The sequence below is a fragment of the Capsicum annuum genome, chromosome 10 (assembly GCF_002878395.1).
Source record: "Capsicum annuum cultivar UCD-10X-F1 chromosome 10, UCD10Xv1.1, whole genome shotgun sequence".
NCBI classification, from domain to species: domain Eukaryota; kingdom Viridiplantae; phylum Streptophyta; class Magnoliopsida; order Solanales; family Solanaceae; genus Capsicum; species Capsicum annuum.
In genome coordinates this window covers 122,887,014-122,910,176 of record NC_061120.1, presented here as the reverse complement: position 1 = coordinate 122,910,176, position 23,163 = coordinate 122,887,014, and the positions used below count along the sequence as shown (strand labels likewise).

General features: G+C 34.3%; 1 protein-coding gene across 1 annotated transcript; it reads left to right on the top strand.

Moving 5' to 3' along the window:
- Positions 1–370: 370 nt before the first annotated feature.
- On the top strand, positions 371–5,755 carry LOC107845683 (ATP-dependent Clp protease proteolytic subunit 6, chloroplastic). Its single transcript, XM_016690130.2, has 9 exons — positions 371–614; positions 732–793; positions 924–996; positions 2,047–2,254; positions 2,359–2,424; positions 2,545–2,685; positions 3,279–3,332; positions 4,872–4,964; positions 5,198–5,755. The coding sequence occupies exons 1-9, from the start codon at positions 493–495 to the stop codon at positions 5,243–5,245; spliced, it is 867 nt and encodes a 288-aa protein (XP_016545616.2). The 5' UTR covers positions 371–492; the 3' UTR covers positions 5,246–5,755.
- Positions 5,756–23,163: the final 17,408 nt, after the last annotated feature.

Here is a 23,163-nt window from a genome sequence, read left to right as displayed (position 1 = left end):
ATAAAGTGGAGAAATTGTTTATAGTACAAAATTCAAAAAAAAAAATATTGAGAAATTGATAATATGCAATAACTGAATTAATTAGTTACCTGAAATTGTGGAACAATATCCTTATCAGATCGTGGAAAAAACGTTAAGAAGGAAAACATTTGAAAGAGAAAATCTGTGAAAAAGCATGAAAAATGGTAAAGTATAAATCAGTTAAAGAAAAGATAAAGTTTAAGCGTGAATAGTGGAACTTGCTTTTGAGAGACGGTAATTGTGGTCCCCCACTTAAATAATGTTAGATTTGCTGCATAAGGTAATTTCATTAAAGTATGCTATTTTTGTAATTTAAAACTTAGGTTTGCTACTCTATATAGTTTATCCAATTTGGATAGATGTCCATTAGCACTTAACTGTTAAGTGGGCTTTAGAGGACAAAGCTATAGCCCAATAAAGATCCAACAGAGTGGTTCGGGTTATCCGGAGGTCTTATTCCGTTTTAGCGGGATGCTTCTATCTTCTCCGGCAAACACTCTTCCTTCAGTCAAAATGGTAGCGTCTGCAATTACCGGAACTTCAATTATGCCAGTCTCTTTCCGCCACCAAACTTCCTCTCTGCCTTCCTCTAGGTAATTGCTTTTCATAATTGCTTTAGTATATTCAGTAAATTAATCTATTGAAGCAAAGTTTACATTATATTTTTTTATATATTTGAGAAGGAATTAATACTAATTCCTTTTCCACAGAAGCTTAAGGAAAAATGTAGTTTCTGTTCTCCAAAGTCCATATTCTGATTCATCAGCTATTGGTAAGTTAGGTTCTGGATTGGTGACACAATTGGGTTAATTAATTACTTAGTTAGCTGCTTAATTATCTTGGAACTCGAATATTCGATGAATCCTTGGGTGGAATTTTGGTTATAATTTGCCAATTTCTAGGATTTTCAAGCAACAAGTTGAGGATCCCATTAAAGCTCAATGAGCACGAATCCGAAGCTTTTACCAATTCAAGGTTTATTTTCAATCCTTAGACTCCTTGCATATATGCTCGGCACTGCTTTGCTATTAGTTTTTTTTTTTTTTTTTGGTTTCACTGTTGCTTTTTCCTTTCCGTTACTACTTTATTTGCTTCACTTGAGTCTAGGGTCTCGGAAACAGCCTCTCTACCTCCTTGAGCTAAAGGTATGGTCTGTGTATACTCTACCCTTGCCAGACCTGGCTTTGTTGAATTTCACTGGGTATGTTGTTGTTGTTATCTTCAATCCTCAGACTGCATATGCTAGTAGTCAGACTTTTTTTTTTAATTGGTACCTTTACTTCTCAAACTTGTATGTACTTGCTATTATTTTTATTTTTAATTTTTTCTTTAAAAGGTCATATTTTGGTAAAAAATACTACTAGATGCAGCAGCGACGTAGTTCTGAAAGAAAATAAGAATAAAAAGATATTCTCCACACTTGGTATTCGCATCTTCCAACAGACATTCTTCAATCTAGAATTAGAATTTAGAAGGTTAATTTTCCCTTGCTCTTGATATAAGCTTACTGTTGTTCTTTTTCCTGAACTGATAATACTTTATGTTCTTCCTTTATTACTTGCTAGAAATATTGTTTGTGATATTAATTATGAGTATCTTCACTTCCACTTTGATGGCATTGTTGTGTGGCACATTGTAGAAACTGAGACTATAACAAAGAGAACAAATTGTCATGCCCACTTTAATATTGTTATGGTGCTTGATAGGTCTTAAACAATTGGAATAAATAGGGCAAAAGACAATAATCTCTCTTAGGGAAGTGTTGAAACAATTAATCCAAAATGTATAAGTCCTTATTATGCAATAAATATATAAGACGAGCATAGACCAAAATGTGCATGGAGAAAAGATGGTCAGCCAGCCTGCACTGAACTAGCAAGCAGAAATATTGCATTGTGATTGTCTCGTGTACTGGCTGGTCTCTGAAATTCTATTGTTCAATGTTCACACACAAAGACTAAATCATTGATTGAAACATTTTCCTAGAAAATCTAACAGCTGCACTTTTGAAATTCATGGGAACAGATATGGTGTTATTGAAGCAAAAGAGGGGATCAGCAATCCACCCATCATGCCTGCCGTGATCACACCAGGGGGTGCTTTGGATCTTTCTACTGTGTTGTTCAGGAATCGAATTATCTTCATTGGAACACCAATCAACTCTGCAGTTGCTCAGAAAGTAATATCACAACTTGTGACCCTTGCAACTATAGATGAATACACAGATATTTTGGTAATGCTTCGCTTTGCCATAACCATATAGCTAGATTTTTTTTTTCATCAAGTTGTATGTAAAAAGGTCTTGTTTACAATTACATCCATGTTTTGCAATGTCAGATCTATCTTAACTGTCCTGGTGGAAGCACGTATGCTGTTTTGGCAATATATGACTGCATGTCATGGGTAAGTATGCCACTTTATAGTGTCTGTTATCATTCTATTTAATCAACTTTGACGACTTCCATTGCAGATATGTTTGTTCTTATGATAATTATGCTTTCAAGCAATGCCTTCTTTTTTCAGATAAAGCCTAAGGTTGGTACAGTATGTTTTGGAGCTGCTGCGAGCCAAGGAGCACTTCTTCTTGCCGGCGGAGAAAAAGGCATGAGGTATGCAATGCCAAATGCACGTATAATGGTTCATCAACCTCAAAGTGGTTGTGGAGTAAGTCCTCTTCTCTTTTGCTAATAAAGTGTCAGTTAAGATGTGTTACTTTGGGGGAATTACAACTACCTTTCCTCGGATTTGGTAATGTTACAAACACCTCCACCCCCCATGTCCCCACCCCTCTCTTTGCTAAATGGAGTGCCCAATTTTTTTTACTTCCAACTTATTGGATGATCACTCTTTTTTATTTTATTTTTCCTAGTATAAATAGCTCAAACAGTTAAATAAACGTAAACAACTATTTTGATCTGACAAAAACTTTGTGAAATTGATTGTACATTTGTATTACTAAACTTTGTATTGGTGCAACACTACTAAACACTTGGTGGTATGTGCCAATCTGCCACATATTTTTATCTTTTTGCTTCTTTTTTTCTGTCAGGCATAATGAAAGGGAACTTTCATTTTTCCAATAAATTCTTATCCTCTATCTCAATGTACTCAAATATTTTCTTGTGACTATTTTTGCTAGTTCAAAACGGTATGAAGATGCTTGATCATAAAAAAACAGCTGTATGAAGATGCTCCCTTTTTAGCTACTTAAACGGGTTTTATTTCTATTAAAACACTACTTGCACTAACTGCTTTAGGGGCACGTGGAGGATGTGCGACGCCAAGTAAACGAAGCAGTTCAATCTCGCCAGGTTTGTAGTTATTCTTATTCAACCTTCTGTTTCTGATAATCTACGAGTGGGTTTCAAAGAAGATTATCTTTGCTCAGTTCCAAATTCAAATTAATGCTCTCCTTATCTTGATCTCTTTCTTGGAGCCCCACCCTATACATGGTGAAATAAAATTATAAAGAGTACTTGGGAGGTCTGTTTCATGTGCACCAAGCTTAACTTTGCAAGCGGAGTTTTCAATTCCTGAACGACTTAAGCTTAATGTCATTGTTTTCAGATTAGGATGTGTATCATTTACCACATTTAGTTTGTAGAGTATGTGTATCAACATTCAATGAAAAATATTATGATAACAATCAAATAATACACAGAAAATATCATGGTTGCAGATTCATATGTTACTTGCATAACCCTTTGAAAGATTTGAGGTACAACCAAAGTAAATAATAATAACAAAAATTGAAAAAAAACTGAAAGCCTTCTAATAAATTTATCATGCATCATTTATATTGATATCAGCAATGTCACTAACAAAACTCTTCCTAGATTTAACATGACTCAAATTATGATGACTCATAAGTCTATTAACGCATACACAGGGAAATTGTAAGATATAAATGAAATGTACACACTAAATAACATGATCAAAAGATGGGCATTGGTTAAACTTTTTGATGAACCATATGTAATAGATACATAACTTTTCTAATAGGGTCATAAAGCTCATAAAGCTAAGTTGATGGAGGTCCACTTAGCATTTGTTGTACTCTACTACAAAGTCATTTTTATACCACTTCACCAAAAAATACAAAAATCATTGTTATATGGTCATCCAGAATAAACATAGTGAAGACCAGATTGAGAATTTGTTAGCACAGAAGGTTCCATGGACTTCCTTTTTCCATGTGTATAATTTGGAAAAACACAGCATAGGATCATGATGACCATATAGAAGTGTCTTTGCAAACTTTTGTTTCAATTTTACTGGTTCCTGTCTAGGCTCTTCATTTAACTTATTAGAAAAAGATTGATGATAGGGATGCACTTGTGCTCAAACGGATCACCAAAATTTTCGGTTCAACTTTATACATGGGTGTCAACCGTCAGGGTATTATTTTAAGCTAACATCCATGGCCCTTCACAGAGAGCATGTGACTTGTGAACTTGAAGGATATGATGCACCAGACTTGTGACGAGGGACATAAGATATTAAATTAGGATTATGGAAAATAGGATATTGTAGTTCACCTATAAAATTAAGCTAAAGTTCTGGCAGAGTAGTTAATACCTCTGCCCGAATTTATGGGACGGTATTTCATTTTTAGTCTATCTCAAAAAGAACAACACTTTGCTATACGTAGAAATAATTTTACTACGTCTCCCTTGTCGTTAATGAAATATTTATAACCACATTTATAGATGGTTATAGTTCAGAATTTCCCAGTTTTTCTTTCTTAAACTCCGTGCCTAGTCAAACACCATCACATAAATTGGAATGGAAGGAGTAGCATATTTTCCAGGATTTTATGATTGAGTTGACATATCTACTTTATTATACAGAAAATTGATAGCATGTATTCTGCCTTCACCGGCCAACCAATTGAGAAGGTGCAACAGTACACTGAAAGGGATCGCTTTTTGTCTGCCTCTGAGGTAATGTTGCTCATGCTATACTTGTATGCTGATGTTTTAGATGCTACTCCTTGGTTGCTATAGTGTTTCTAAATGCCCCAAAAAGCTTGTTACCAATTTCAGAAGTAGTTATTCGCATGGTGTAGATATGGTTCCATTTTATCTGATCTCATTTCCTTCAGTGCCATTTTTAGCATGAGACAAGAATCCATCTGATTAATCAAACATTTTCTTTCTTTACTGCTCTATGGCAGGCCATGGAGTTTGGTCTCATTGATGGGATGCTAGAAACAGAATACTAGTTGCACATGACACCTTGCCTTCAGATGATAAAAACGCTGTTGTTGATCACTTAACTACTTGGAAAGACAAGAAGCTGGCTCTTGCAAGTTTGTGTGACATACTTCAATCCAATTGATGAACGTTCAAGATCTCCAGAAGTATATTTTTGAAGGTTCACCGAAAGCAATCTTGTATTACTCAAGCAGTTTCACCCGTATTAATCAAAGTCATGATTTATTCATCACTTAATTGCAATTCAGTGGGAACTGGGAAGCAAAGTGGTCGAACACATAGAAGATGCAGGAGGCCGTAGTGTACTTTTGAAATTTTTTAATTTGGGTGAGACACAACCAACACCATTTACTTTTTGCCAAGTGTTTTTGTGGGTCTCATCTGGTCATTCAATGTTCCTCTACCCTCATTTCCTCGTATTTTCTTTTGGTCCATTCTTGCATTTCACTATTTTACCGGTACTCTCTCTTTTTTCTCAACAATGCTTCTCTATTTTATACTTTGTCCGTTTTATTTTACATTAAATATTTCAGTTTCAGTTTACTTATCTATTTTCGTAAATCAAAAGTGTTTATTATTATTTTTCAAATTACCATTAGCATTAACCAAGTGCATCAAATAGTACTCTCACCGTCCAACAATACTGGTCCATTATTAACTTGACACACAGATTATGAAACAATAAATAATAGAGATAATGTTACTATATCATTCGTTAAATATAATTAATTTATTGCTTCAAAAAATGCATTTAATAATGAAAAGTATTAATATCAAGGGTAAAATGGATAAATTATTCTTTAGTTTTTCAAACTGTACAAGTATTATTGGACAGATTAGTATAGTGACATTGTTGGACGGAGAAAGTAATAGTCAAATTTAGAGTTTCAAAAAATCATCAATAAAGTTAATTTAATAATGTATATCTTTAATGACCTTTTTAAGGGATGAATCAAGTTGAAATATCTCAATCTGTGTCTCACCTATACTTTCCTAGCTTTCTTTATACTCCTAACAAGAAAATTGCTCAATAACTTAATTGAATCGTTCTTTCTGATTTATCATTGTGCCCTTTCTTTCTAGTTAATCATTGTGCCCCTTAACTAAGGAGTGTCCATGAAAAAAGTGATGCAAAAAGAGTATATTAGTAGATATAGGTATTTATGAAAAATTAAATTAGATTATAAATTGATTAATCTTTTAAAAATTAATATATATATAAATTTTATGATACATATTAATCTTTTATTTTTTTATTTATTATATAGAATTTAATTGCTATATTGATGTTGCACTTATTATTAAAATTTTATGTTATGGAAGTCTAAAATATTACTCCTTCCGTTTATCTTTATTTGTTCACTTTTCTATTTTGAGATGCCCAATAATACTTATTTAGTTTATAAAATTATGGATAATTTACCTATTTTTCTCCATTTCACTTAAATATGGATCATTATCTAATGTACTTTTCAAATCATTAAATTTATTATGTTCAAAAGATAATATGATGAAATTACCCCTATCATTTACTTCTTATTAATTTTTCTGTCAATAAGAAAGTTGACAAGTAAAAATGAAGAGAGGGAGTAACCAAAAGAACATAAACATGGAAAAAAACGAAGAAGATAAAAGTTGGAAAAATATTAATCTGTTTATCTCTATTTGATAATGATTTTTGGCAAATGAAAATCAAAACTATAAAAAAAAAAAAGTGAGAGAAAGGAAATAAAATACACGAGAGGAAAAATAATGGCCTATCTAAACAAACAAAAAAAAATGGAAAAAATACATAAAGTAGCATACTTAAATATTAAATTACAAAAAATAACATTTTTTATCAAATTATATTTTGTAGCATATGTATTTGTATTTTTGTAGCAATAATTTACAAAAATACAAAATACATATCGATCATAAGGGTAGTAAAAATCATATGTATTTGTATTTTTGTAGCAACAGTTTGCAAAGATATAAAATATAACTTGCTATATTATGTAATTATGAAACTATTGTTATGAAACTCATAATTAAATGGATAAGTATGCTATTTCTCAATTTTACCAAAAAAAAATAAAATATACATGATAACATGGACCAGAAGGAGTGAGGATGAATATAAGGTATGTTATCATGGACCAGAAGAAGTGAGGACGAATAGAAAGTGGGTGGGGAAGAGAAAATGAAAAGTAGTAATATAGAGTGGGATCCATAATCTTTAATCAACTAAAAGATTCCTCGCACAACTATGACATAGTGTGACTTATCCATCATAAAAAATTTCGTATACTTTGCCGAATATATTTGAATTACCTATTATACCTTACATATCCTCCGGATGGTAGGATTTAATTTTAGGAGAAAGGATAAAAATATTCCTGTTGGATAGTAAAATTTCTCGAGATTGAAAATAAATAATCGAGACAAGAAAAATATCGCAACAATTAATTTATTGATTTCAATACGTGAGTGTTACAATCTCTATGAATCCTCTGATTCGCATTTTCAAATATAAATTCAAGGGCTTCAAGTTTGATCTTGAATTTGAACTTGATTTGCGGATTTAATGGATTTGATCTTGACCTGTGCTTGAATTCAAGGGCTTTTGAGCTTGTTCTTGAATCTGTCGGTCTTGATCTTGAATCTTGATGAACTTGATTTGAATGCTTGAGCTTTGTAGAAAAATTATGGTGTTTGATCCATGAGCTTTCTATTACTTCTTGTTAGAGTTCTAGGGTTTCTTTTTTTTTGAATTATGATACCCCTATTTATAGTTGTGGAAAGGGAAGAGTCATGATGAAGATGGACTTTCTTTGACCAATCAAATTCAAGTGACGTGACGTCTTTTATGGGCTTTGATTTCATTAGGTCTGCTGCATCATTTTGACATGTGGCATGGTCCTATTGACTCCTTCACTTGACTTGGCATGCCACATCATTTGATACGTGACGCTTATTTGGACCTCTAGAATATGACAATATCTTGGATTTAGCAAAGTGGGTCCTCATTTGTAGTCCAAATCAATGGGCTAGCCCAATAAAAAATAGACTTTAATTAAATTCATATATATTTGGACTTAAATAATTAATCCAATTATATTAATCCACAATATTTATTTGAGTCTAATCCATTTTGAATTTAAAATAATCTGAATTTCGTACGGATTTCGATTTAATAAAATTTTGTTGCCCGCAAAATGTCCTCTACTTCAAGACTTGTCGAGATTTTTAATCTTTTTGAGACTAGACTTAAAGTATGATTTATTTAAACGTCACCACAAAAATTATATCTCAATTTGAGAGTATCAAAATTATGATCTGCTTGATTTTATAGATCGTGGAAACATGCATATATTACATATCCAAAATTTGAATTTTAACACTTTTTGGATTGTTCTAGATTATTCTTTTTTAAGTCGATCTTATATGTTGTCCGATAGATGATTTCAGATTTGCACCGCCTCACCAAATAATTTATATCTTGACGTGGGACCGTCATCACCAAAGAGCAATTTGATTACTTCAAACTAGATTTTGAGGGCTTTATTCTCATCAAGGCATCTTGTCTCAATCCAAGTTGGTCATATACAACATTCAAGATCGCAATGCTCTGACAGGTAACATCCTTTCTATTTTTGTTTTTACTTTCTTTCTTGTTTACCCTTTTTTTTGCAGGGTTAAAACAAATAGCAAGATGCAACAATCAACTTAGGGTGGGAGAGTTTAATTTCGCCTCCGTACACTCTAAGACCGACCAATTTTGACTTCAAGACGGTGGCTATGCAACAATCAACTTAGGGCGCGAGGGTTTAATTTTGCTTCCGTCACCTCAAGAACCGACCAATTTTTCTTGAAGACGGTGGATGTCGGCTTAAGGTGTGAGAGTTTAACTCTACCTCCGTCACCTTAAGACCCGACCAATTTTACTTGAAGACGGTGGGCTTTGGCTTAAGGTGCGACGGTTTAATTTTGCCTCCGGCACCTTATGACCCGACTAATTTTTCTTGAAGATGGTGGACGTTAGCTTAAGGTGTGAGGGTTTAACTTCTCCTCCGTCACCTCAAGACCCGACCAATTTTGCTTGAAGATGGTGGACGTCGGCTTAAGGTGCGAGGGTTTAACTTCGCCCCCGTCACCTCAAGACCCGACCAATTTTGCTTCAAGATGTAATGGTTTTATTTAAGTATGGTCCCTTTCACCGATGCATTTATCCAATGGTCTTCTCTAAGTATGAGCCCTTTTACTGATGCATTTATGCGATGGTCTTTTCTAAGTATGAGCCCTTTTCAATGGTTAACTTAAGGTGTAGAGAGATAAATTTTTTCCACCTTAAGTCATGAAGATTTTGATATACTTTATGGATAAACTCGTGAGAGGCCAGCTTAAGGAGAAAAGGGAAAATCTTGTCCACCTTAATGTATGAAAATTTTTAAGGATAAACACGTAAGAGGCCAACTTAAGGTGCAAAGGGACAAATCTTGTCCTCCTTAAGGCATGAAAATTTCGATATCCTTTAAGGATAAACCCGTTAGAGGCCATCTTAAGGTGCAAAGGGATAAATCTTGTCCATTTTAAGGCATGAAAAATTCGATATCCTTTTAAGGATAAACCTGTTAGAGGCCAGCTTAAGGTGCAAAGGGACAAATCTTGTCCACCTTAAGGCATGAAAATTTCAATATCCTTTTAAGGATAAACCCATTAGAGGTCAGCTTAAGGTGCAAAGGGACAAATTTTTTCCACCTTAAGACATGGAAACTTTTAAGGATAAATACGTAAGAGGTCAGCTTAAGGTGCAAGGGGATAAATTTTGTCCATCTTAAGACATGGAAATTTTAAGATGCTTTTAGTTGCAGGCTTAGAGAACTTTAGCATTCCAAATTCCTTGAAGGAAATCTTTTTCTTTTCGACAGGTTGCCCCATTGAGCCACAAATATTTAGAGTAAGTCCAAATTTTATTAGAATAGTTTCATACTTGGCGTTCGTATGGTGGATACTGCAAGAATATTTTTTTACACTCATGTAGCTGAACTCAGAATGAAATTCTAAGCACCTACGTACCTAAGTGAAGACGATCAAATCACAACGTAGTTCTGGGTGAGTGTTTTTTTTGTAGCCTAACTTTTGTCTAGGCCACCTCTTTCGAGGTTTTTAACCTAACGGGCATTTTTTTAAGCCATACACATTTTATACTCTTACGGGCTAGGAGTGGATATGTCGTTTATACTATTGCCTTAAGGAGTGTCATCTTTTTTTTAAGGATAATACTTCTTCAAGAACTTGGCATTGATAGAGCCGATTTTTACTCCATCTGCATCGACGAGCTTGTAAGCACCATTTAAATATACTTCTTGTACGACATATGGTCCATTCCACTTTAGGGTGAATTCCCCCCCCAAGCTTACGAGAAGTAATAATGGGCCTTCTTACTGTGAGGACTTGATCTCCAACTTGGAAACACCTCAAGCAAACTCTTTTGTTGAAAGAACGAGATAGACGGGCTTGGTAACATTCAAGATTTTGCTGAGCCTCCAGCCTCTTTTCATCAAGAGCTTCTAATTCTGCAAGATGCAATTTAGCATTTTCTTCATCAGAGAGCCCTTTTTGAATAATCAGTCTTAAAGAAGGTCTTTAATGTTTAAGTGGCAGGAAAACTTTAACTCCAAAGCAAGCGAATATGGGGTTGCTTGCGTTGGTGCACGGTAAGTTGTTCTATATGCCTTTAAAGTTTCTTCCATTCGTTCATGCCAGTCTCGTTTGGACTTGGAGACGACTTTCTTCAATAGATTGCATAAAGTCTTATTAAACGCTTTGGCTAGACCATTAGTGGCAGCATGGTACATAGAAGACTTGCGCTGCTTAAAGCCAAATAGATCACAAATTTTGTTCATCAACTTGTTATTGAATGGCTTGCCATTGTCGTTTATTATATATTGAGGGATTCCAAAGCGGTAGATGATATTCACTCGGATGGAATTCGTAACATTCTCTTTCATTACTTCTTTGAGAGCAACAACTTTGACATATTTAAGAAGTAATCTATTGCGGCCAAGATGTATAAGTATCCACCAAAAAATTTTGGTAGTAGACCAACAACATCCATTCCCCAAGCATTGGATGGACAAGATGCTACAGTTGAGTGTAATACTTTAGGAGGTTGACGTATGAAATTTGCATGGAATTGGCAAGCTTTGCATCTTCTAGCATAGTCCAAGAAATATTTCACCATCGCTGGCCAATAATATCCCATCCTTGTAATGTGAAAATTGAGCTTTGGTCCAGACTGATGTGATCCACAAACTCCCGAGTGTGCTTATTCCAAAGCTTGAACTACTTTTTCTTCTCCCAAACACCGTAAGAGTACTTCTTCAAATGATCTTTAATACAATGTGTCCTTATAGTAAAATAAGTGAGGTGCACGACAACGGATGTCAATCCTTTTTCTTGGACCTTATGAAAGTATCCCATAACATAAATAGTCAATGATAGGTGTTGCCAATCTTTCTTTGCAGCTTCAGACATGGGAACAAGGTATTCAACTCTATTTTCTATATCCTCATTTGATGGTGGTACTACCCATTCTTGGTGGATAGTAACTTACGTCTGATTTGGAAGAGTCAGGGTTGAGGCCAAAGTAGCTAGGGCATCAGCTTGATTATTTTATATCCTTAGCATATGTTAGAGGGTTATTTCTCCAAGCCACCCCATTAACTTCTGTGCATAATCATGATATGGGCGTAGCTCAGGTTTTCTGACTTCATAGCTTACCAAAAGCTTCTTGCTCACCAATTGGGAGTCACCAAAGACTAGTAATTGTAGTTGTTTCATGTCAACTGCCATCTCAAGTCCAATTATTAACCCTTAATATTCAGCAACATTGTTAGAGCAATGGTTTTTTAGAGTAAAAAAGTATGGGATGACCTCTTCTTGTGGCAGGACGAACACCACACCGGCACCAGATCTATCTCGATGTGTGGCACCATTAAAGTACATATTCCATGGGGGTCTGACTTTAATAACCATTGCATCTTCATCAGGAAGCTCATCGCTCAGTTTTCAATCATCAGGTATCGGGTGGTCTGCCAAGAAGTTAGCCAATGCTTGTTCTCGTATACCTAAAGCCTACTAAGTAATATATTATATGAAGTTTTGGCATCGATCACATTCATCAATGCGTTTGATTGAAAATCATCCATACGAATCCTAACTTGACAACTCCCATGGCCCTCTGCCCCCTTGGTTGAAGCCTTGGATCGTTATACGGCTTTCAGCCAGTTCGTCGGTAGCGATGCCAAGTTCTTTCATCATACGGTTAGGCAGGATGTTAACTCCGGATCCCTCATCAATCAAGATTCTATTCATCTTATTTCCTAGAACTTGACCTACTATGTATAAAGGACGATTGTGTAGGGTTCCTTCAAGCAGAAGATTATTATTTATAAATATGATTTTTGTATCACATACATGTGCCTCCTGGCCAAGAGTTTCAATAAGATTTTTAGAAGATAAAGGAACTTCCATGGGTATATTTTCACCCTTTCCCCCTCTTTGGTAGTATTAAAACAAGATGCCTCAAGGTTGACTTGATCAGTCTTTGCAAGAAACCAACTTGGTAAGAATTCTTCCAACATTACTGGACACCGTGGTTTTTGGTGGTGAAGCTCCATTACCCTTGTCTTCTTTAAATGTTCAACCAAATTCTATCTCTTTGGTTTTTTTACCATCCTCCTTCTTGTTGGCTTCTTGGACGACTCCTTTTGAAGACTCGTCTTCCCATGTTTGCGCCTGGTCACTAGAGTCCAACCTTCGTCATCGTCTTCATCAACTCAAGACCCGACAGGATCTAATAGTTTCTTATTATGTTCTTCAGCACATATTTGGACTGGATTAAGTGAGGCAAAAATGATAGAGATTTTATGAGAACCGACCGTTTCATCATCGAAGAGGATCCTCTTTTTATTTTCCAGTTGCATGAATGTCTTTCAAGACAAAACAATTTTCCAAAAAGTGACTCACAAGCCTATGATACTTGCAATAATTAGGGCCATTGCTCCTTCCAAATTCGTTGGGTCATTTCATCTCTAGGAGTTTAATGAGCTTATGCTCAAGGAGTTTATCGAAAATCTCAGCAACATCAGAATCAAAGAAGGGATATTTATTTTCTTGCATCTCCTTTAAAGTTTTCTGATTTGGACGTGCTCCATAAGTCATCTTCACATTTTGTTTCTTGCTTATCTTCGTGGTAACCTTCACAGAAGACACGTCAATATTCATAGATTCGTTGTTGTCACTTTTGGGGACAAACTTGCCCCATTATTTGGGTTTTTGCTTATCTTTTCCCGTTCGAGGGTCATGGATATGCGCTACTCCCTTTCCAGTAGAAGACATGCTCAGCTCTATGTTGTGAGCACATGTAGCTAACTCTTCAAAGGATTTAGGCTTAATGCCTTACAAGATGTAGAGAATCTCCCAGTGCATTCCTTGGATACGCATCTCTATTGTAGAAGCTTCGCCGGCCTATCTTTATAGTTTAGGATAGTATTTCTCCATTGATTGATAAAGTCAATGACTAGTTCGTCCTTTCTTTATCGACTATTGGTGAGCTCTACCATGCTCACTATACGTATTATGCTATAAAAGCGATTCAGGAACTCATGCTCCAATTGCTCCCAACTATCGATGGAGTTGGGCTCAAGGTCTGTATACCAATCAAAGGTGTTTTCCTTTAGGGAACGAACAAACTGTTTGACAAGATAGTCACCATAAGTTCTAGCATTATTACATGTTTCAACAAAGTATGCAACATATTGTTTTGGGTTCCCTTTGACCTTAAATTATTGAAATTCGGGGGCTTGATAGACGACAGACACTTTGAGGCATCTATTCTCACAGTGTAGGTCTTGGCATACGCAAGGGAAGACTTGGTAAAAATATTGTACTTGTCTTTGAGGGTCTCTTTAATGAATTCCTTCAATTGCTCAATCGAGATCATTCTCTCAAAATAAACTTGTACCTCTTTAGTCGGTGGTATTTGTTTCACAGGATGTTCTGTTATGTGAGCCTCTGGAAATTTTCTAGGTGCATGGCTAGACTCTCCGTCTATCAGGCCTTCCATCCTATCTACTATCTTATCAATCCGAGGATCTTGATTCTAAACATATTTGGTTAGGCCCTTAATTGCCTTGTCAGATTCTCAAGCTGCCCCTCCATAGACGAGACATCAGTCACCATTGGTTGCATGATTGCTGGAGACGTTGGATAGTAATACGGATTATCATATAAGTTGATCTTTGAAGTGTTCATCTTATGCGGTATAATTGGAGATGACGCGTTTGTTGAATGACCATCTCTTTTTGTGCCAGAGTATTTGGAACCAAATGCTTAAGTAAAGCTAGAGTCTTCTTAAGCGATTCCGCAACACTTCTTCCTCCTTTTGAAGCACTTGTATTGAACTTCGTTCCTTTTAGGGTTGAAGATCCAAAAACTCGAGTTGGCACAGACGACACTGGATGTGTTTGTTGTCCTAGCAAGCGTGCCGTGCTCCTTGTTACAGCTTCTAAGCTTCCAAAAGTAACACCAAGGATGCTTTCTACTTCAGCAGAGAACTTTTAATCAACAGCCTTAGAAGCAGTTGATTGAGAGTTGACCTTCTTGGATGTCATTTCAGTGTTGTTGAACTTTGCAGTTGGAAAAGTTGAGATGAGAGGTAGGGATTGTCCCACTGGGCATGCCAGAATTTATTGGACAGTAAAATTTCTCGAGATTAAAAATAAATAATCGAGATAAGAAAAATATTACAACAATCAATTTATCGATTTCAATATCTGAGTGTTACAATCTCTATGAATCCTCTGATTCGCCTTTTCAAATATAAATTTAAGGACTTCAAGCTTGATCTTGAATTTGAACTTGATTTGCAGATTTGATGGATTTGATCTTGACTTGTGCTTGAATTCAAGGGCTTTTAGGCTTGTTCTTGAATATGGCGGTCTTGATCTTGAATCTTGATGAACTTGATTTGAATGCTTGAGCTTTGTAGAAAAATTACGGCGTTTGATCCACGAGCTTTCTCTTGCTTTTTATTAGAATTCTCGGGGTTTTCTTTTCTGAATTATGAGACCCCTATTTATAGTTGTGGAAAGAAAAGAGTCATGATGAAGATGAACTTCCTTTGACCAATCAAATTCAAGTGATGTGGTGCCTTTTATGGGCTTTGATTTTATTGGGCATGCTGCATCATTTTGATATGTTGCATGGTCCTATTGGCTCCTTCACTTGACTTGGCATGCCACATCATTTGACACGTGGCTCTTATTTGGGCCTCTAAAATATGACAATATCTTGGGCTTAACAAAGTGGGCTCCTCATTTGTAGCCCAAATCAATAGGCTAGCCTTATAAAAATTGGACTTTAATTTAATCTATATATGTTGGACTTAAATAATTAATTCAATTATATTAATTTGCAATATTTATTTGGGAATAATCTATTTTGAATTTAACATAATTCGAATTTCATATGGATTTCGATTTAATAAAATTTCGTTGCCCACAGTTCCTTTGCTGTTAACTATTTCCACTAAATAGCCATTACTATTGAATTCCCTCTAATTATCCGCTAAACTAATTTTATTCTATAATCATAATTAACGGACACTTAAAAACCAACAGAAAACTCGCCCAAATCCCCCAAAATATCTTCCTTGAAATTAATGTTTTTCTTATCTATTGAAGCTGATAAATCTTCCTTCTCGTCCGGATACTAATAAAATTCCTTTCCTTTTTCAATTTGTTGATCATTGTATATAAAATCTATCAAAATTCATCGTAAATTAGCTTTTGTAAACTTTTTTTCATTTAAAATTCGTTCAAATTAATTCGAAGAACAATGGCTTCGGTTTTGATTTCAATTATGATGCAGTATGCAAGTGAATGGATAGGTGATGTTGCATTTGAAAATTTCACCATTAGTGGAGTTATTTTCTATTCGGATTGTAGCTATCAGCTTTTGTTGGTGAATTGCTTAAGTACTTAATATACAACCAAATTCAGTTTTATTAAATATAATGTACATTGTAAAAGTAAGATCTATGTCTATATACAATGATATGTCTGCAAATTATAGTTGGAGATGAAGAAAAAAATTCTAGACTTCGTTGAATATTCACTTCGTATAACACTAAAACATTCATTTAAAAATGGTGAATTTCAACTTTTAATTTGGTGGAAATATCTTCAAGTGCTATAAAACTTCATTGGATGCCTATTGAAGTGGATTCACTTTCAGATCATGAAGATGATTTTTCTGGGAATCAAAAGGATGAAGAGCCAAAGTCTATAATAATGGATCCATTTCACAGACAAGTTGAAGAAGGTCAACTGTATTGACAAAGATACAATCTCTAGTGTGATGAAGCTATTTTACAATACCCGGGAAATTTTAGTTTAAGGTCAATAGATCATCAACATCATGGTATGACTAGTGCATAAAAAGTGTATCAATGTATTTTATGGACTCTATATAGTATCAATATGGTGTAGGGAGTGTATCAATATGATATATGGACTGTATGTGCGTAAGTTTTTCTATATAAACTATAGAGTGGTGTATGTACAGTATATGCATAGCTTTTTATGTATAAAACTATATCAATATGGTATAGAAAGTGTATCAATGTGTTTTATAGACTGTATTTTCATAGGCCCCCTTGTATAAACAATATCAATATGATGTATGAAGTGTATCAATATGATATATGGACTGTATATGGATAAAGTTTTCTATAATAAACTGCAATGTGGTGTATGAACAGTATATGCATAGCTTTTTATGTATAAAAATACATCAATGTGGTATAAGGAGTGTATACTAGTATATGGACTTTCCATTCTTAAGTTACCCCATGTACAAACGGTATTAATGTGGTATAGAAAGTGTATCAATGTGTTTTATGGACCGTATGTGCATAGGTACCCCTTGTATAAATAGTATCAATATAATGTATAGAGTGTATTAATATGGTATATGAACTATATATGCATAAGTTTTTTTGTATAAACTACAACAGTGTTGTATAGGGTGATGCAAACATTACGCTATACGAAAATATATGTATAGCTTTTTTGTATATAATGCATCAATGTGGGCACGATGCCTATAAAATTATGGTATGGAATTGTATAAATATTGTATAGGAGTTGTGTGTGAATAAGTCCTTGTAGGTATGTTTCTAGACATACCTAATGAGAGCCTCACCCTCGGCAAAAAGAAAGTATAATCAAAACAGGAATAAAAATAAGACTTTTCTTTGTCTAATAGTGACATGATGTTTGTGCCGACTTACTAGCATCACAACTAATCCACCTAGTCTTTGTTTCTTCTCACAAGAACATGTACGAGTCATCAAGGTTTAGAAATATAAAAATTTTTCAATTAAATATCTTTTTGCCTCTTCAATAACGAGGTGAGGCCACCCCCAACGTGGTCAAATTTATCTACCTTTCAATAAAGCAGAATATTTCGTTGTAATGTTAAAATCTAAATGTGGATTTACTTTGAATTTCCCTTTTATTTTTTTTCTAAGAAGAGTTTATAAATAGTTTTCTATCTAAAGAGCATAGGTCAAATGACTTGCCACGCTGCATCAGGAGTGAGAGGCCTAGCATTAAGCTGATTCCTTACTGACGAGACTGATAATACTCATTCCATGACATTTTTTTCATTTCATTTCATGTCATTTGCTTTATTATTCCTTTCAGCATTGTTTATAAATCTTTAAGTTAGTTCAAATTTAGGAAATTAATTAATCTTGTTATTTAAATATATTTGGTCTAAAACAAATCTGTTTGCAACTATCTTGAGTAACTCTATACATGTGAATGTTTTCTGTTTCTTTCTTTGAATCAACAAAGTGTCTAGCATACATCTTATGCATTTATCCAAACCAAGTAGTTTTTGCTCAGTCATGTATCTATGCTAAAAATCACTCTCAACAAACTGCATTAATGATGCATCGTAAGTCTAACATTATGGTATAAAAACTATACATGCATAGCTTTTCTTGTATTAACTGCATTAATATTGTAAATGGACAGTGTGAATATGGTATAGGAACTATATATCCATATAGTTCTCTCCAGCCCTCTTATAAAATTGTATTAATGTGTTATAAGGCTGTATCAATATAGTATAGAACCTTCATATACAAATATTTTCTAAAGAAAAAATACATCGATATAGTATGAGAATTGTATTATTTATTGTATATAAATGTATCTTTATGGGTACTATCTTAAATATGTGGATAAAAAATTTCAATAAGCTTTTGATCTGCAAGTCAAAAATAATAACAAGTCTTCATGATGACCAAATTCATTGATATTCACATATGTCCTATGGAGAGAATGCTTGGACAATATCATGCTACTTCATTAACCATTCTTAAAATTGTGAAGAACAAGTATCTGAATTTGAAATCATCATACACACCAACGGAGGTAATGGATAAAATGAGAACCCTTTATGAAATCAAGATGAACTACAAAAAGCATATGGATCAAGAGAAAAGACATTTGAATTGGTGAGAGGGTCATGCATGAATCTTTTGATAAGCTGTCAGCTTACTTGTATATGATAAATATAATAAATTCAGGGTCATTCATAATGTTACACAAAACAAAGGACAATTACTTTTTAAATGCTTTTGTCATGCTAAATGCATCAATTAGAGGATGAGAATATTGTATGCCAGCTATAGTTGTTGATGGTACTTTCCTTAAATCAGCACATCATGGGACCATGTTGTGTGCTAATATGCTTGATGTAGTAGGTGAGTATCTATGAAAAACTTTTTTTTATACAACAGTATATTTTTAGACATATAGTGATCCAGCTTATGTTCGTGTAGTGTAATATAATTTCTTACGCCAGACATGTTTATTACTTGTATCAAAGGTCGATATTTGTTATTCAAACTAATTTGATATGATAACGCTTTTTTATTTGTTTAATCAGAAGGAATTCTGTCATTAGCATATGTTGTTTCTGATTCTAAAAATGATGCTTCATGGAAATAATTTTTTGTATGTCTAAAATGACCTATGATGAAAGAGAAAATATGTGCGTATTACTTGATTGGCATGATAATATATTGAAGGGTGTTACAACTGTATATACAAATATACCTCACTATATATGCATCCACTATCAATGAAACAACACCAAACGTAGATTCAAGAAGAATAAAAAACAACTAAATAGATCTTTTTTTGTAATAGACAAAACATATATAAAAGTAGATTTTAATCGGTTGATGGTAGATATAAACAACATTAATAATAAGGTGAGGGATTACCTGGATGATATTGGCTATGGAAAATGATACATAGGTCATTCTAATATCAGCGGATTCATGGTGATGACCTCGAACATAGCAGAGTCGCTAAATTCAGCAAATAGAGAGGCAAGAGACCTACCAATAAAGAAATTGCTAGAGTTCATGATGAATCTGGTCATGATATAAAATACTAAAAATAAATGAGTTACGGAGGCAACTTTTACTGAGCTGGGGAACAAATACAATATCGTAATGAAGGAAACTCTCATTTTGTCAAATAACATTGTGTGCAATTTTATTAAATTCAATCCGTACAAAATTTGAATTATATTTAAATTCAATATATATTAGTCCAAATAAATATTATGGATTAATATAATTGAATTAACTATTTAAGTCCAACATATATGAATTTCATTAAAAATCAAATTTTATTAGGCTAACCCACTAATGTGGGTTACAAATGATGAGCCCATTTTGCTGAGCCTAAGATGTTATCTTATTCTAGAGGTCCAATTGAGAATCACATGTCAAATGATGTGGCATGTCGATTCAATTGAATAAGCCAATAAGATCATGCCACATATCAAAATGATACAGTAGGCCTAGTGAAATCAAAATCCCATAAAAAGGCGTCATGTCACTGAAGCTGATTAGTTAAAAGAAATTCACCTTCACCATGACTCTTTCCTTCCTACAACTATAAATAGGGGTCTCATAATTCAGAAAAGGAACCAATAATTCTAATAAGAAGAAAGAGAGAGCTCGTGGATCAAACACCACAAATTTCTCTACAAATTCAACCATTCAAGATTAGTTCATCAAAATTCAAGATCAAAACCTCAAGATTCAAGAACAAGCTCAAAGACCTTTGAATTCAAGTACAAGTCGAGATCAAGTTCATCAAATCCATAAATCAATATCCAGTTCCTCAAGATTCAAGATCAAGATCAAGATCAAGATCAAAAGATTCAAGCTCAAGCTCAAAAGCCCTTGAATTCAAGTACAAATCAAGATCAAATTCATCAAATTCACAAATCATGTTCAAATTCAAGCTCCAAGTCCTTGAATTTATATTTGAAAAGGAAAATCAGAGAATTCATAGAGATTGTAACACCAATATATTAAAATCAATAAAATGATTATTGCAATATTTTTCTTGTCTCGATTATTATTTTTTTGACTCAAATTTTATTGTCTAATAAATTTTGGCACGCCCAATGGGATGATCTGTACCTCTCATCTAAGCTTTTCCAACATCAAAGTCTAAGATCAATAAAATGACTTTTAAAAAGACCAATTCTCAATCGACTGCCTCCAAGGCTTTTGATTCCAAATTCTCTACTGAAGTAGAAAGCATCCTTGGTGTCACTTTTGAAAGCTTTGGAGCTGTCACAAGGAGCAAGGCCAATATGTTAGGACAATAAACACATCAAGTGTCATTCACACCAACTTTAATTTTCAGACCTTCAACCCCAAAAAGAGCGAGGTCCTATGCAAGTGATTCAGAAAAATGAAGCAATGTGGATGAGACACTTAAGAAAACTATAGCTTTACTTAAGCACTCTGGTTCAAAATACTTTTACACATAGAACGATGGTCGTTTTACCAATGCATCATCTCCACTTGCACCACATAAGTTGAGCACTTCAAAAATTAATTTATGCAATAATTTGTGTTAATCTCTAATATTTCCAGTGATCATGCAAGTAATAATAGTCTATGCCTCATCTATGGAATAACAACTTGCACACCTGACAAAGGTAATTGAGGGTATGATCAAATATTTGCAAAATCAAGATGCTCGAATTAATAAGTTGATGGATAGAATAGATGACATTATAAATAGAGATTCTAGCCATGCTCTTGGGAAAGCTCCGAAAGTTCATAAAATAGATCATCCTATAAAACAAATTCTACCAGTAGATCATGACAACTCTCCGATTGGAAAAGGTGATGATAAAGGCTGGACACTGGTGACTAGGCATAGACGCAAGAAGATGAGTCTATGAAAAGAGTCATTCGAGAAGCCAAATAGAAGAAAGATGGTGAATAAATTTAGAAAATAGATGCTTGTTGAGCTTTTAAAGAAGACAAGTATAGAAGAGAATCACCACCAAAAACCACGACGCCCTATGACTTTGAAAGAATTCTTGCCAAGTTGATTCCATGCAAAGACTGCTCAAGTCAACCTTGGGGCATCCCACTTTAATAATGGCAAAAAAGGAGGAAAGGGAGAAAACCTATCCATTAAAGTTTATTCATCTTCTAAAAAGCCTATGAAGCTTCTTATCCAAGAGGAACATATATGTGACATGAAAATAACATTTACATATGATAATCTTCTGCTTGGTAAAACCCTACATAATTATTTCTTGTATATGGTGGGTCATGTTCTAGGAAAGAATATAAATAGAATCTTGATAGATGAGGGATCTGGAGTCAATATTCTGCCTATTCGCGTAATGAACGAACTTGGAATCACTATTGATGAACTTGCTGAGAATCATTTGATGATCCAGGGGATTAACCAAGGGGTAAGACGACCATAGGATCTATCAAGTTAGGCATTCATATGGATGATTATTGATTAAATACATTGACGCACCTGATCGATGCCACGACTTCATACAAAATATTTCTTGCTAGGTTTGGGTACACGAGAACAAAATTATCTCATCCTCTTACTATCAGTGTTTGAAGTATCTCAAAGACGGGGTAGAGAAAAAGATAGTTGCCGATGATAAGTCATTCACTGAGGTTGAGTCACACTTTATCAATACAAAATTCTACTTGAAGAATTATATTGTGATTGAGAAAAGGGTTGATAATGTCAAAACAACCAAGTGTGATGATCTTGCAGCTAAGAAAGTTGCGGTGGTTGTCAAAAAAGTTGCTACTAAGAAGCTTTACTCCACTTCAAATAAGGAGATCTTCACATCCTTAAAAAAAGCCAACTTATTCGTTTCGCTACATACCAAAGGTAAAAAAGATGAAAATCATTCATCCGATACCTAAGATAATGTACTATAAGGGTTAAATTTATCTTTTAAGAGGATTGACGCAATAATCCCATACCTAAGGCTACTTGGAGAGTTTGTTTCTCAAAATCTGTCACAAGATGTAACATTCCCGATGAAGTATACAAAGAAGGCATTGATCCAAATTCTTACAAGTTATTTGTAAAGGTTAAATACAATCCTAATGAGCCATCATAGCCAACTTCTTCGTTTCGCTACATACCAAAGGTAAAAAAGATGAAAATCATTCATCCGATACCTAAGATAATGTACTATAAGGGTTAAATTTATCTTTTAAGAGGATTGACGCAATAATCCCATACCTAAGGCTACTTGGAGAGTTTGTGGCTCAAAATCTGTCACAAGATGTAACATTCCCGATGAAGTATACAAAGAAGGCATTGATCCAAATTCTTACAAGTTATTTGTAAAGGTTAAATACAATCCTAATGAGCCATCAAAGTTGGGAAAGCTTTCTACAGAGAGTACGACCAGGCAGTCACATGAAAGTCTAGGATACACGCCGCCACCTCCAGTTTACATCTTCATAAGAAGGGCAACTAGCAACTACATT

Coding starts and splice junctions, on each gene's coding strand:
- LOC107845683 (XM_016690130.2), top strand. CDS start 493: ATGCTTCTATCTTCTCCGGCAAACACTCTTCCTTCAGTCAAAATGGTA. Junction 794..923: donor TTCTGATTCATCAGCTATTG/GTAAGTTAGGTT, acceptor GCCAATTTCTAG/GATTTTCAAGCAACAAGTTG. Junction 4,965..5,197: donor GCTTTTTGTCTGCCTCTGAG/GTAATGTTGCTC, acceptor GCTCTATGGCAG/GCCATGGAGTTTGGTCTCAT.